The following is a 14,675-nucleotide window of genomic DNA, read 5'->3' as shown; positions in this document are numbered from 1 at the left end:
CTGACTTCCCTGACACTCCATCCTCTGAGAAGGGCTTTCAACTTCCCATGTGATGGAGAGCTCCTTCCTGTCTGGGCCTCTCTGCTCCACTCTTCAGAGCACTCTATGTTCCAGTCCTCCAGGCTGGCTCTTGATAGAAAACATCTATTTTTGAGGGTTCTGAAAAAAACCCATCCCCTCTTAATGAAGCTGGGGTTTTCAACTAACGTTGGTTTACTGTTAGACTGTTGCCTTGCTATAGATTTGAAAAATCCTATTTGAAAACCCAAGGCCAAGGCCTTATTTATCGTAGGCCAGGTCAGAGTTTCTCCGTCTCAGCACGGTGACATTTGGGACTGGATAACTCCTTGCTGTGGGATCTGTCCTGTTCATTTTAGAACATTTAGCAGCATCCCTGGCTCCTTCCCACTGATGCCAGCAGCAACCCCACCCCCCGACCCTCTGACTGTGATACTCAGAAATGTCTCCAGTCTTTGCCAGAAGTCAAAACATCATTGTGCCTGGAGGCTGAATCACCCCATTCTAAGTTAATAGTCATCCTTCCTTTCCCACAAGGCAATAAAACCTCAGCTCCAAAACCACCAAATCTTAATGGCAAGAGCTCATGGGAAGTGGAGAAGAATTACTGAGAACAGAAAATACATTGGGTGAATTTTTTGAAATACCATCCAATTTATATATAATTTTTCTCCCAATAATGGGATCTTGTGAACCTAACATTGGTAACCTGCTTTTTGAAATTCAATAATATATCATAAATGTCTTCCCACTTGAGTAAATTTACTGCGTAGAGGTTAGGAGCGGTTGGGCTCAGAATCCAACAGACCTGGGCTCGTACCTACATACCAGCTGTGTGTCCTTGAGTAGGTGACTTGCCATCTCTGAACCTCATACCACTCACTTATAAAATGGAAACAGGAATGTGCTTGTTCAGTCACGAAGTCGTGTCTGACTCTTTGCGACCCCACAGACCGTATCACGCCAGGCTTCCGTGTCCTTCACTAGAGGTGGAAATAGTAAAGCCTATCTCACCAGGTTGTCATGAAGACAAAATCAGATCCTGCCTGTAAGTGCCAAGCACAGTCCCTGATGCATACTGAACACTCAGTAAATGTTAAAATTTTTAAAAATTAAATGATTATCTACCCATGATTGTCATTTAACTTTTATTTACAACTTACCATATGTAGCAACGTCTTGAAGATACAGTTAATATATGTAACTTTATTCTGTATTTTCCATGTCTGCTATAGATGTGTTGTCATACTTTCATAATTTAAAAAAAAATTTTTAAAGAAAGAAATGACAAAAAAAATAAGACACAGTTAAGGTGCACACTTGCTGCCCCTTTGTAGACTGATGATTATTGGATAAGCACCAGGACAGGCAAGCTTCCCTGTGGCTCAGCTGGTAAAGAATCTGCCTGCAATGAGGGACACCTGGGTTCAATCCCTGACTTGGGAAGATCCCCTGGAGAAGGGAAAGGCTACCCACTCCAGTATTCTGGCCTGGAGAATTCCATGGACGTGTAATCCATAGAGTAGCAAAGAGTCAGACACGACTGAGAGACTTTCACACACACACACCAGGACAGTGGGTTGTTAAAATATTGAAGTAACTCCCCTGCTGTTTGGCAAATAGCTCCTGCTGGAAACTTCTTAAAGTGCCTCTGTCCCTACCTCTGCTCCCACCCAGTCCCCCAGCCCTCCTGGCCCTCCCTGGGGGTTCTCCCCACTAGGATCTCCAAGGGATCCAGCAGGCAAGAGGGTCTGTTTTGAACTTAGTTAAACCGGTTTGGTCAGACGTGGCCCTTAGGTCCTTTTTGATAAATAATATTAATAGGAACGGGGGAAACAGGAAGAGCTACGAAGATAGCTCAGTCCCACAGTTGTATACGACTCTGTGACCCCATGGACTGTAGCCTGCCAGGCCTCTCTGTCCATAGAATTTTCCAGGCAAGAATACTGAGTGGGTTGCCATTTCCTGCTCCAGTGTTGATAAATAATAGTAGCCTGTAAAGACATTTGGGGCGGGTGAGGGGAAGCTGCCCCAGCACCTCCCAGCCTGGTTGTAAGGAAAGTGAGTCTCAGAGCACGTTCCGCCCCCACAGAGACTTTCCATGAACACATCTTCTGCAGCAGAGGGATCCCGTCGTCCAGCCTGTTCTATAGGTTTGATGATGTCCCCCTCTGACCATCACCTTGCAGGGTCTCTAAGCATCTTGAGTTACCCCTAGAGATAGCAGCAGACGCCAGAGCTTTAAGCCGAGACTGGACACTCGCCCCGTTAGGGTCAGACCCCAGGGCCTGCCCCGGGGCACAGCCTAGGCAGTCCCTTCCTCCCTTGGACCCCTGGGAGCTGGTTTCTAGCGTTCAGCATGCCAAGTAACAGGCCACGCTGTTACCAGTAAGAACCCATTTCTGACCTTCGGGAGGCACAACTGCCTCTGGTCTATGGCCTGTCTAATGCAGTGCTGCCCGGCCGCACCAGGAGAGGACTGCAGATTCGGGATCTGACCGCCTCTAGCCTGCAAGTTAAGCGACCTGCACGCATATAGCACCGAGCACACGATGCTGAATATTTAGAAACTAAAGCGCAGGCCTGTGACGATCCTTGATGCATGACAGGGCCCAGAATTTGGCTGCACGTTATAGTCAAACCTGTACCAGGAGAGGATTTTTTTTTTAATAGGCTGCGTCCACTGGAGGTTCTAGGATCCACAGACATGTTTAAAAGCTTGGTAGGGAGGGAATCATTGACTCTGAAGTGCGTAAATAAAAAATGCAGAAGCCAAATGAATAAATGATGGAATAAATGGCCACAAACGCGTCGGTGCATGCTTCATTCATCATTCATGTTAACACCCATTAAAGTTTCACTGGCTTTGAAAACAATTGGATCAGTTTCTCACTTCACAAGAAGATAAGAATGTGCAGTGACTGCCCAGAAACCAGAGTCGGTTGGAAATTTAAAATACACTGCTTGGAGCCCAGTGATCTCACAAGCAGAATTATGGAAATCTTTACAAAAGTTTCTACACACACAAAAAAAAATTATTCAGTCTTGATGTGAATTGTGTCTGATATAATTCAGAGTGAGATCCCCAAACATAATGCCACATCCCCCAAAAGTCATGTAAACAGCCCTTGTAATAATGGGATTAATGAGCAAACAATCAGGAAAGCTTGTATGTTTATCAAGTGGGTCCCAGTTAATACATCAGGTAGGGCTGTACAGTGGAGCACAATGCTATCATTAAAAAGGATGTAGTGCAGGGACTTCCCTGGTGGTCCAGTGGTTAGGAACCTGCCTCCCAGTGCAGCGGATGGGGATTTGATCCCTGATCAGGGAACTAAGCTCCCACGTGGCGAAGGGCAGCTAAGCCTGCACACCACAGCTAGAGAGCCCCCGTGCTCTGGAGCCCACCCGCCACAACTGGAGAGAAGCCCGCTCACCCACACGTAAGACCCAACACAGCCAAAGATAAATAAATATTTTTAAAAAGAACCAAGTACAGCTGCAAATGCTGATTTTTCTTTTTTAATATTGTTAGGTGAAAAGTAAGCTGGAGAAAATCTCTGTTATGTAAATCCATATTTGTTTTTGTTTGTTGGCTGTGAGATCTTAGTTCCCCAACCAGGGATTGAACCCGAGCCCTTGGCAGGGAAAGCAGAGTCCTAACCACTGGACAGCCAGGGTATTTCCCCATTTTTGTTTTTTGTTAAAGATATGACTAGGGCTTCCCTGGTGGTCCAGTGTTAAGACTTCACCTTCCAGAGCAGGAGGTACGGGTTTGATCCCTGGTACGGGAGTTAAGATCCCATATGCCTCATGGCCAAAAACCTGAAGCACAGAGCGGAAGCAATATTGTAATGAGTTCAATAAAGACTTAGAAAGGAAAACAGGTCAGCCTCAAAAAAAAAAATCGTAAATAAAAGATGTGACTGCAGTTTAAAAATAGCTGGGCTTCCCTGGTGGCGCAATAGAGAAGAATCCGCCTGCCAGTGCAGGGGACACAGGTTCAGTCCCTGTCTGCGAAGATTCCACATGCCGAAGCCCGTGCGCCGCAACTACTGATCCCACGTGCTGCAGCCACTGAACCTGCTCCCTAGAGCCCGTGCTCTGCAGCAAGAGAAACCACTGCGGTGAGAAGTACCTGCACCGCGACTGGAGGGTAGCTCCACTCACTGCAGTAGAGAGAAGCCCAATAAATAAATTTTAAAATACCCAGAGGGCCAGATTTGGCCGTAGGGCCGTAGTTTTCCCACCCCTGCTCTACATCTTCATTCTATTTACTCTCCAAAGAGCCCTTTATAATAGAGACTGTTAGTGTCCCTACATTATATATGCAGCTGAGAGAGATTAAATGACGTGCACAGGTCCTCAGCTCTTACGTGGCATAGAAATAAGTCTGGAAAGGGCTGCATCAAAGTGCATCCGCACAGCTAACCCAGGGGAAGAGGAAGAGGCGGCTCTTCCCCTTACCAACGTTCCTGTGATGATGTCATTGCATGAGTTTCATGAGTGTGAAGGTTAATCTGAAGATATCCTCTAAGATTTGGGGGAAACTTACAATCTCCTCTGCATTCTCTGTCGCCCATGTGTATTAGTGTGGACCAACGCCGTGGATCTGTCAGACCAACCAGTGGCTGAGGAAATTCCTGGGGCAGGATCCGCCAGAGAGATGTTTGTGGATCATGACTTGGCCCAGCGGGAGAAGGTGAGGGATCTTGGGGAGGACAGAGCTGCAGTAGCAGGAGGGACCCACGGAGGGCTTGCCACTGCCTCTTGCTCTTTGTGACTCTAGAAGTGGCTTTTTTTTTTTTTGACTACTTCCAAGAAATCACCTCTTGCTCCCAAGACATTCAGCCAAAAGTCTGGTTACTGCTCATTTTGTCCCAAACAGCATCTACCACTGCAAGGTACTGAGCCCCTCCTGTGTGCTGGGCCATGTCCTGTGCACTTGACATTTCCTTGGCTTGTTAATCCTTATCATCTTCAGGATAGATTTTATCTCCCTCACTTTGCAGATGAGGAAACCGAAGCTCAGAGAGGTTAAGTAACTTGTTTAAGGTTGCCCAGGGTAAGGAGCAGTGTTAGGACTCAAACCTAGGTCTGGTTAACTTCCCAGCGAGTACTTCTAACACACACATAGTAATCACTTGGTCAGCTTCGAGTAATGGAACAGTGATCATGGATAAATACATTTCTGGCAGGAAGAAGTGAACACTGAAGTCAGGGAGGCCCGAGCAAAGAAAGAGACTCATTAAAGAATTAGGGAGGTTCAAAGAAGGAGAAGAGGTGAATTCAAACCATCCTGGGAAGGACCCAGGTTGATTTCTCCCCTCTTACACATGACCTGAAAATTATTCTAAAAGAAGCAGTCTGCAATATCTCGCTTTCCTCAAAGGCCAGGGCCTGGGCCTGCAGCAATTCTCGGAGTCTGTGAGGAACAGAACTACCTGGGGTCTTTGTCAGACATGGAATCCAAACTTCAGGAGGTAGGGGATTCTGACAAAGGTGTCCTGAAACAAGACTGTAAGAATTGTTGCAGGGAGGTGAGAAGCCAGGCTTGGATTCTGTATTTCTTGCTATGTAACAAGCCACCCCTAAAGCTTAGGGGCTTAAAACAGCAACTCATTATTCCCCAGAATCTCCAGATTGACCTGGAAGTTTCCTTTGCTCCTGTCCCCTGACCTCACTCACTAGACTGCAGTCAGCCCACGACCTGGCCCAGCCGGTGGTCTCCCTGATGGCCTCCTTCCCAGGACTGGAGCCTCAGCCAGGATGCCTGGACTGGTGCCCCCTTTCTGTTTGTGGTTTTTCATCATAGCACAGTGCTCTCAGGGTTCCCAGGGGCTGGAACACAAGCTCACAGCCTGTAAGAACTTGCCTGGGGATTGTGCAGCCACACCTCCATTACCTTCTGTTGGTTAAAGAAGTCCCAGGGCCAGCCTACACTTAGAGGGCAGGAAAATAGACTAGATGGCAAAGCTGCAAAGTGTTTGTAGCCATTTTTCAAACTGCCTCCATTTTTAAATTGGAAATATAGTGCAACCACGGTTATAATTTTTTTCTATTTATAAGCCATTTATGCCCTGATTTGCCAGGACTCCTTCAGGTGACAGTAAAGAAATTAGCTTGGTGGAGGGGGAAGCATTTATTGGCTCCTCTTATTGGAATATTTAAAGGGCTTTTAGCTTCAGGTATGGCTAGATCCAGGAGCTTGAATCTTGTCATCAGAACACTTCCTACCACCAATCTCTCCTCTCTGTTTCCCTCAGAGTCTGGCTTTCTGCATAAGGCCAGTTTTGTGTGTTGAAAAAGGCAAACTCAGGCAAACAAGCCTCTAAATGTAAGGTCTGTGGTCCAAAAGGAGGCACGAGATCCTCGCCCTCTGTAACCGACATGTGAAATCTTAAACTTTGATTGACCAGCTTGGGTCACATGCACTGGGCTCCCTCCAGGAAGGGCATTGGGGGCTGGGGGGTGGCACTCACCAGGAAGACAGAACCCACACCAGTTCGCCGCCTTCTGCAAACTTATATTTCAGCACCAACACAGGGCCTGGTATATAGTGGCTGCCCAGAGAGTGTTTGTTGCATGAAAAATAAATAAGCACCTGGCTGATCATAATAGGATGAAAGAGGGGGGCAGATTTCCCAGGAGCAGGTAATCTGTTTGGTACTCTCTCTTGAAATTTTGCCACCAGCATTTACAGGGACCCAGAGGAAGACCTGGAGAAGGAAATGGCAACCCACTCCAGTGTTCTTGCCTGGAGAATCCCATGGACAGAGAAGCCTGGTAAGCTGCAGTCCATGGGGTCACGCAGAGTCAGACACGACTGAAGCGACTTAGCAGCAGCAGCAGCAGAGGAAGACCCTTGGCGGCAGCTGGCAATGTCAGACAAGCTTCCTTCTGACTAAGATCCTGTCCTTCCCCAGGTCATAGAGCTGGAAGGTCTTGAGGCCAACTGGACAAGCTCCCCCGGGAATGAGCCAGCCTGGAAATTGCCTCTTTACCTCTTTTTGTGTCTGCCTTTGAAAAGGCATCTGGTGAATTCTTTTTTTCCCAGTTTTCTTGACATTTTGTTGATAACTGCTGGTGAGAAGCTTGGGGGATTTTTTTTTTCCTTCCACTTTTGGAAAACCTAACAAATTCTTTTGTTAGAACTTTTTCTTTGGAGAGATGGAAGACACAGTTAATTACACCTGTAGGCGAAGTCTGCCGGCGATGTTGCTTTTCCAGCCCAAAGTTTACACCAGCCCGCACAAATAATCACCATTCCCGTCTCATTTACTTCCCAGATCCAGTGACCTGGAAAAAAAATTCTTAAATGAATTGCCAGAGAGGCAGGAAGTACTAGAAGAGAGGAAAGGGAAAATAAATATTTCAGAATGTATTAAATGTTTTAAGTTTAAAAAAAAAAAAATAGCCCTCGTTATAAGTAGAATGTGATTGAACAGAATCTTGATTTCCTAGTTACCTTTCCTAGGTCCCCAGTGTGCTAGGCTGAATATTATAAATAAAAAATCATAAACTTTCCAGCAACAAAAGTTCCCAAGTGGGATGGTTATTCTTAATGTGAAAGGATAATTCTCAGTAGTTTCAGTACCTGTGAGCTATAGACATCCACTCGTGTGTGCAGGCTAAGTCGCTTCAGTCGTGTCTGACCCTTGGCAACCCCATGGACTGTAGCTCACCAGGCTTCTCTGTCCATGGCATTCTCCAGGCAAGAATACTGGAGTGGGTTGCCATGCCCTCCTCCAGGGGATCTTCCCGACCTAGGGGTCAAACCCACATCTTTTCTATCTCCTGCATTGGCAGGCGAGTACTTTACCACTAGCACCAGCTGAGAAGCCCAGACATCCATTACAGATATCGATATACAAGGACATCATTTCAACCAAATTCTTGACTCTTTGAGGTTTTCTCAAATGACAGAGATAGCCTTGAGAATCTGCCTTGTCCTTCCCTGCCTGCCCTCACCTTCCCAGAGAATGATACCATATTTTTCCTATATTTTTTTCAGTGGGCTCAGCCTTACACCCAGACCCACACCCACTAAACTTCCCATCTGGCCTCCACCCAGGATGAAATAATTCTGCTGCTGGGAAAAGAAGTCAGCCGTCTATCGGATTTCGAACTCGAATCCAAATACAAAGATGCCGTGATCACGAACCTTCAGAACGAAGTGGCCCGCCTGAGCCAGAAGCTGTCAGAAACAGCCACCTCCAGACAGAATGAGAGGGTGGTCCCACCCAAGCTCCAGGTTCTGGAGGAAGACGATGATGCCCAACAGAGAGAAATCGAGAACTTGAAAAGCCAGGTAGGGGGAGGAGGGGTGTGGGACGGATTGGGAGGTTGGGATTGGCATACACACACTCTTAATTGTTGTTTGGTTGCTAAGTCATGTCCGACTCTTATGCGACCCCATGAACAATAGCCCACCAGGCTCCTCTGTCCATGAGATTTTCCAGGCAAGAACACTGGAGTGGGTTGCCATTTCCTTCTCCAGGGGCACGTCCCCAACCCAGGGATGGAAACTGCAGCTCCTGCCTTGGCAGGATTCTTTACCACTGAGTCACCAGGGAAGCCCCACACTCTTAATACCATGTATAAAATAGATGACTCATGAGAACCTACTGTATTGCACAGGGAACCCTACTCAATGCTCTGTGGTGAAATAAATGGGAAGGAAGTCGAAAAAAGAAGGGATATATGTGTATGTATAACCGATTCACTTTGCTATGCAGCAGAAACTAACACAACATTCTAAAGCAACTATACTTTAATGACAATTAATTAAAAAAAAAAGAAAAACTAGGTAGGGGTTGAAGACAAGGGGTCAGAGCCTTAGGGTGGTGACTCAGGGTGATGGCTCTCAGGTGGAGCCTCAGGGAGCACCAAGGGTATCCACCCGGATAGTTGGAAACGGGTGGTCAGCACAGATGGTGGAGAAGAGCACAGATCCAGGGAGGAGAGACTTGGTAGGTTCCTAGCCTGCTAAGAACAATACTATTAATACCTTTGATTAAGTGCCTTCTTCAGTCGTGTCCGACTCTGCAACTCTATGGACTGAGGCCTGCCAGGCTCCTCTGTCCATGGGATTCCTCAGGCAAGGAGACTGGAGTGGATTGCCATACCCTACTCTAGGGAATCTTCCTGACCCAGGGATCGAACCCTGGTCTCTTACGTCTCCTGCCTTGGCAGGCAGGTTCTTCACCACTAGCACCATCTGGGAAGCCCCTGACCACACATATGATTCTACAGATGAGGAGACCCAGGTAGGCTCGGAGATACCCAGGAACTTGTTACAGCTTGCGCAGTTAATGAGAGGGGGCTGTGTGACTTGAGCTCCCCTCTGCCCCTTCCACCCAGCTCTGTGGCTTTAGTGACCACCTCTCATGCTCACCTGGCCCCAGCCAGAGAGGACTGGAGATGGGGAGAAGGAACCTCCAAGTGTTCCAAACACCAAGGCCTTTATTAAAAAAAAAGAAAAACCAGGTAGGGGTTGAAGACAAGGTGTCAGAGCCTTAGGGTGGTGACTCAGGGTGATGGCTCTCAGGTGGAGCCTCAGGGAGCACCCTGAGAGCACCCTGAAGGCAGCTGCTGCTTCATTTATGGAGAATTTCACCCAAAATTCTCCACCCAGGATGCCTGGATTTATAGTCAAGTTCCTTTCTCTTGAAACTAGATCCAAAAAAAAAAAATTTTTTTTTAAGGAATGACTTTAGGCCATTGATCTTGTACACAAATTATATCTCAACATATGTGAAAGTAGCTCAGTTGTGTCTGACTCTCCCCACGGACCATACAGTCCGTGGAACTCTCCAGGCCAGAATACTGGAGTGAGTAGCCCTTCTCTTCTCCGGGGGATCTTCCCAACCCAGGAATGAAACCGGGGTCTCCTGCATTGCAGGTGGATTCTTTACCAACTGAGCCACCAGGGAAGCCCATATCTCAGCATCGTTGATAAGAAAAAGAAATGGGCCCCTGATGAATTTTGGCCTCAGTGCGTAATTCTGCTTAAAGCCATAGCCACGTTTGGGGCCTCGGTTCCCTGATTCTCTGTTTACTGCCTTCCCCTTCTGTAACCGATTCTAGGTGTGCAGTTTCAGTCCTAGAAATGGTGCCCTAGAAAGGAGTATGGGGAACCTAGGAGATTCTATCAGGAGACTGTCAGCTCCATGAAGGCAAAGGTTGGTCCTAGTAACCTTCCAAAACTCTGATAGGTCCGTGTCTGTTCTTCATCCATCCATCCATTCATTCAAATCAGTATTTGCGGGGGCCACCCCTGTGTCATGCTGTCTTCCAGGTTCTGTGAATTCCGCAGAAACAAGGAAGACATGATCCTTCCCCCTGTTTTGTTCTAGTGAGGGGGACAGAATAAACCAGAAAACAGAATAGATGTTCTAGTATTTCAACGAAGCAGTGACTCTCTTTTGAACCTATTTTTGAAGAAAACACTGAAAGCAGCAAGTCCTTCAGGAACCCCTGCTGCAAACAGCTACCGTGACGTGTAACTGATGCACTGAGGAGTACCTTCTCTCTAGCTGAACCCAATTTTGCTGAAATATCCTTTTCAGTTATCCTCCCATTTCAGAGCTTTCCTGACTTAATGTCACAGGCACATGGACAAGACTGAATTATTCTCATATATCTTTTTTTTTTCAGTTGAAACATATTTGACATATAATATTATAGAATTTCCACATATCTTTGAATATCAGCCAGTCACAATTTGAGTATTATTTTAAGTGGCTGATGATATCTAGAGGGAAAAAATTTTTTTACAAAGATATTATCTAGAAATAATTACACTGATTCATCATCCTGTTACCTCCTCCACCTCTGGAGTTTTACTTATAACTGAAGGAGAATATTTTGTAACAAGACATCTATGAACCGGAGGCTGCCCTGGTTTGAACTCAAATCGAGTTGCATCCACTCACGTTTCAGCTTCTTCAATATTCTACTGCCTGCAGAACATTCAGCCAGAAGCAGAAGCCGCATGGCTGGTTGATTTATCGTTCTGATTACCGTATGCATTCTCCTTAGTCCCTGAAAGCGTGTACATAATGACTTGCTCTCAAAGATCTTCGATCCCCTAGAAATATCGCTAGAAAATTCTTACCTGCATGTGTTCTTATACGCCTGTGCTAATTAGAAACCAAATTAGTATCTTGAAACAGTCACTCCTCCTGGCACTATTAATTTTCTTATGATTCTGGGCCCATTTTATTACATAGTGTAACAGACATTAAACATCTTGGAATTTATGCCAATTACAGACAACATGGATATTTGTTTTGGTAGTAAAAGTAACAAAGAGGTTTGAAACACTCTTTTTTTTTTTGGCTAAGCTGGGCCTTCGTTGTGTGTGTAGGCTTTCTCTAACTGCGGAGCACAGGCTCGTAGTTCCTTGACCCGGGATCAAACCCACGTCCCCTACATGGGAAGGTGAACTGTCAACCACTGGACCACCAGGGAAGTCCCTTGAAGACTCTTGAGTTTGTCAGCAATCCAAAATCCTAAAACTCTGACACTTAAAATGAAATATTTTAAATCTGTCAAAAGCACTGGAGTCTTTAGAGGGGAACGTATGTTTTCCCTTCTGGAAGTTTGTCTCTGTGTGTTCTTCCTTATGCAAATAAACCCATTAAGCTGAGAAGAGCTAGAAACAGTTTGCTTAAGTGTTCCAAGTACCTTTTATGGGAAAGCTGCATTCCACCACCGCCACCACCCACCCTCTTTCATCTCCTCAGTAAGAGATGAAAGAATTTTTTTCACTCAAAGTCCAAAGCACAAACATGCAAAAGTATAGCCTTGGGGAGGCTGGTGGGCAGAGTGGCCTGTGTCGCCCACCACCACCACTCATAGAAGGTGGTCATGTACAAATGTGAGATTTGGACCGTAAAGAAAGCGAGCACTGAAGAATTGATGCTTTAGAAATGTGGTTTGGAGAAGACTCTTAAGAGTCCCTTGGACAGCAAGGAGATCCAGATCCAATCCTAAAGGAAATCAACTCTGAATATTCATTGGAAGGACTGATGCTGAAGCTGAAGCTCTAGTACTCTGGCCACCTGATGCAAAGAGCCAACTCACTGTAAAAGACCCTGATGCTAGGAAAGATTGAAGGCCAAAGGAGAAAGGGGCAACAGAGGATGAAATGGTTAGATAGCATCACTGACTCAATGGACATTAATTTAAGGAAACTCTGGGAGATGGTGGAGGACAGAAGAGTCTGGCATGCTACAGTCCATGGGATTCCAAAGAGTCGGACACAACTGAACAACTGAACAATAGCCTGGGAGAGGTTGGGGGCCAGAGTGGCCTGTGTCCCCTCCCCCCACCCCCCCCACCTTCTAGAGTAGACCTGTCCCAATAATGTTTCAGATGCCCCAGGGGATAAGTATCTATAACCATCATAAATGTCATAGACTCTCAACCATGGTGGTGCATGAAACGAGAAAGAAAACTTGTGAGACCTTGACACTTCCGCTAATTCTCTGAGAGTAAGAATAACAAGATTTTCAGGCACAGAAACCAGGACCAAAGGCTGTGAGCGCCATCTGGTGGCAAGGTCACCACAGTTCAGTTCAGTCGCTCAGTCGTCTCTGGACTCTTTGCGACCCCATGAATCACAGCACTCCAGGCCTCCCTGTCCATCACCAACTCCCGGAGTTCACTCAGACTCACATCCATCGAGTCAGTGATGCCATCCAGCCATCTCATCCTCTGTCGTCCCCTTCTCCTCCTTACCCCAATCCCTCCCAGCATCAGAGTCTTCCAATGAGTCAAGTCTTCGCATGAGGTGGCCAAAGTACTGGAGTTTCAGCTTTAGCATCATCCCTTCCAAAGAAATCCCAGGGCTGATCTCCTTCAGAATGGACTGGTTGGATCTCCTTGCAGTCCAAGGGACTCTCAAGAGTCTTCTCCAACACCACAGTTCAAAAGCATCAATTCTTCGGCTCTCAGCTTTCTTCACAGTCCAACTCTCACATCCATACATGACCACTGGAAAAACCATAGCCTTGACTAGACGGACCTTTGATGGCTAAGTAACGTCTCTGCTTTTGAATATGCTATCTAGGTTGATCATAACTTTTCTTCCAAGGAGTAAGCGTCTTTTAATTTCATGGCTGCAGTCACCATCTGTAGTGATTTTGGAGCCCAAAAAAATAAAGTCTGACACTGTTTCCACTGCTTCCCCATCTATTTCCCATGAAGTGATGGGACCAGATGCCATGATCTTCGTTTTCTGAATGTTGAGCTTTAAGCCAACTTTTTCACTCTCCTATTTCACCTTCATCAAGAGGCTCTTTAGTTCCTCTTCACTTTCTGCCATAAGGGTGGTGTCATCTGCATATCTGAGGTTATTGATATTTCTCCCGGCAATCTTGATTCCAGCTTGTGCTTCTTCCAGTCCAGCGTTTCTCATGATGTACTCTGCATATAAGTTAAATAAACAGGGTGACAATATACAGTCTTAACATACTCCTTTTCCTATTTGGAACCAGTCTGTTGTTCCATGTCCAGTTCTAACTGTTGCTTCCTGACCTGCATACAGATTTCTCAAGAGGCAGGTCAGGTGATCTGGTATTCCCACCTCTTTCAGAATTTTCCACAGTTTATTGTGATCCACACAGTCAAAGGCTTTGGCATAGTCAATAAAGAAGAAATAGATATTTTTCTGGAACTCTCTTGCTTTTTCCACGATCCAGCGGATGTTGGCAATTTGGTCTCTGGTTCCTCTGCCTTTTCTAAAACCAGCTTGAACATCTGGAAGTTCACGGTTCACGTATTGCTGAAGCCTGGCTTGGAGAATTTTGAGCATTACTTTACTAGCGTGTGAGATGAGTGCAATTGTGCGGTAGTTTGAGCATTCTTTGGCATTGCCTTTCTTTGGGATTGGAATGAAAACTGACCTTTTCCAGTCCTGTGGCCACTGCCGAGTTTTCCAAATTTGCTAGCATATTGAGTGCAGCACTTTCACAGCATCATCTTTCAGGATTTGAAATAGCTCAACTGGAATTCCATCACCTCCACTAGCTTTGTTCATAGTGATGCTTTCTAAGGCCCACTTGACTTCACTTTCCAGGATGTCTGGCTCTAGGTCAGTGATCACACCATCGTGATTATCTGGGTCATGAAGATCTTTTTTGTACAGTTCTTCTGTGTATTCTTGCCACCTCTTCTTGATATCTTCTGCTTCTGTTAGGTCCATACCATTTCTGTCCTTTATCGAGCTCATCTTTGCATGAAAGTATCTTGGTATCTCTTAATTTTCTTGAAGAGATCTCTAGTCTTTCCCATTCTGTTGTTTTCCTCTGTTTCTTTGCATTAATTGCTGAAGAAGGCTTTCTTATCTCTTCTTGCTGTTCTTTGGAACTCTGCATTCAGATGCTTATATCTTTCCTTTTCTCCTTTGCTTTTTGCTTCTCTTCTTTTCACAGCTATTTGTAAGGCCTCCCCATACAGCCATTTTGCTTTTTTGCATTTCTTTTCCATGGGGATGGTCTTGATCCCTGTCTCCTGTACAATGTCACGAACCTCAGTCCATAGTTCCTCAGGCACTCTATCTATCAGATCTAGGCCCTTAAATCTATTTCTCACTTCCACTGTATAATCATAAGGGATTTGATTTAGGTCATACCTGAATGGTCTAGTGG

General features: G+C 45.8%; 1 protein-coding gene across 10 annotated transcripts in view; it reads left to right on the top strand.

Annotated features, from left to right (window-relative positions):
* Nucleotides 1-14,675, top strand: part of FHAD1 (forkhead associated phosphopeptide binding domain 1) — a 165,429-nt gene that overhangs the window by 59,800 nt on the left and 90,954 nt on the right. For all 10 annotated transcript variants that reach the window (XR_009490770.1, XM_024976835.2, XM_024976836.2 and 7 more), the window contains 2 exons: nt 4,611-4,720; nt 8,093-8,329. Coding sequence is in view for 9 of the 10 variants with exons in the window: in XM_024976835.2 (XP_024832603.1) it covers nt 4,611-4,720; nt 8,093-8,329 (347 nt within the window). In the remaining variant the exon portion in view is untranslated. The remainder of the gene's footprint in view (nt 1-4,610; nt 4,721-8,092; nt 8,330-14,675) is intronic.

The sequence above is a fragment of the Bos taurus genome, chromosome 16 (genome assembly GCF_002263795.3).
Source record: "Bos taurus isolate L1 Dominette 01449 registration number 42190680 breed Hereford chromosome 16, ARS-UCD2.0, whole genome shotgun sequence".
Taxonomy (NCBI): domain Eukaryota; kingdom Metazoa; phylum Chordata; class Mammalia; order Artiodactyla; family Bovidae; genus Bos; species Bos taurus.
This window is presented reverse-complemented; position numbering and strand designations above follow the sequence as displayed.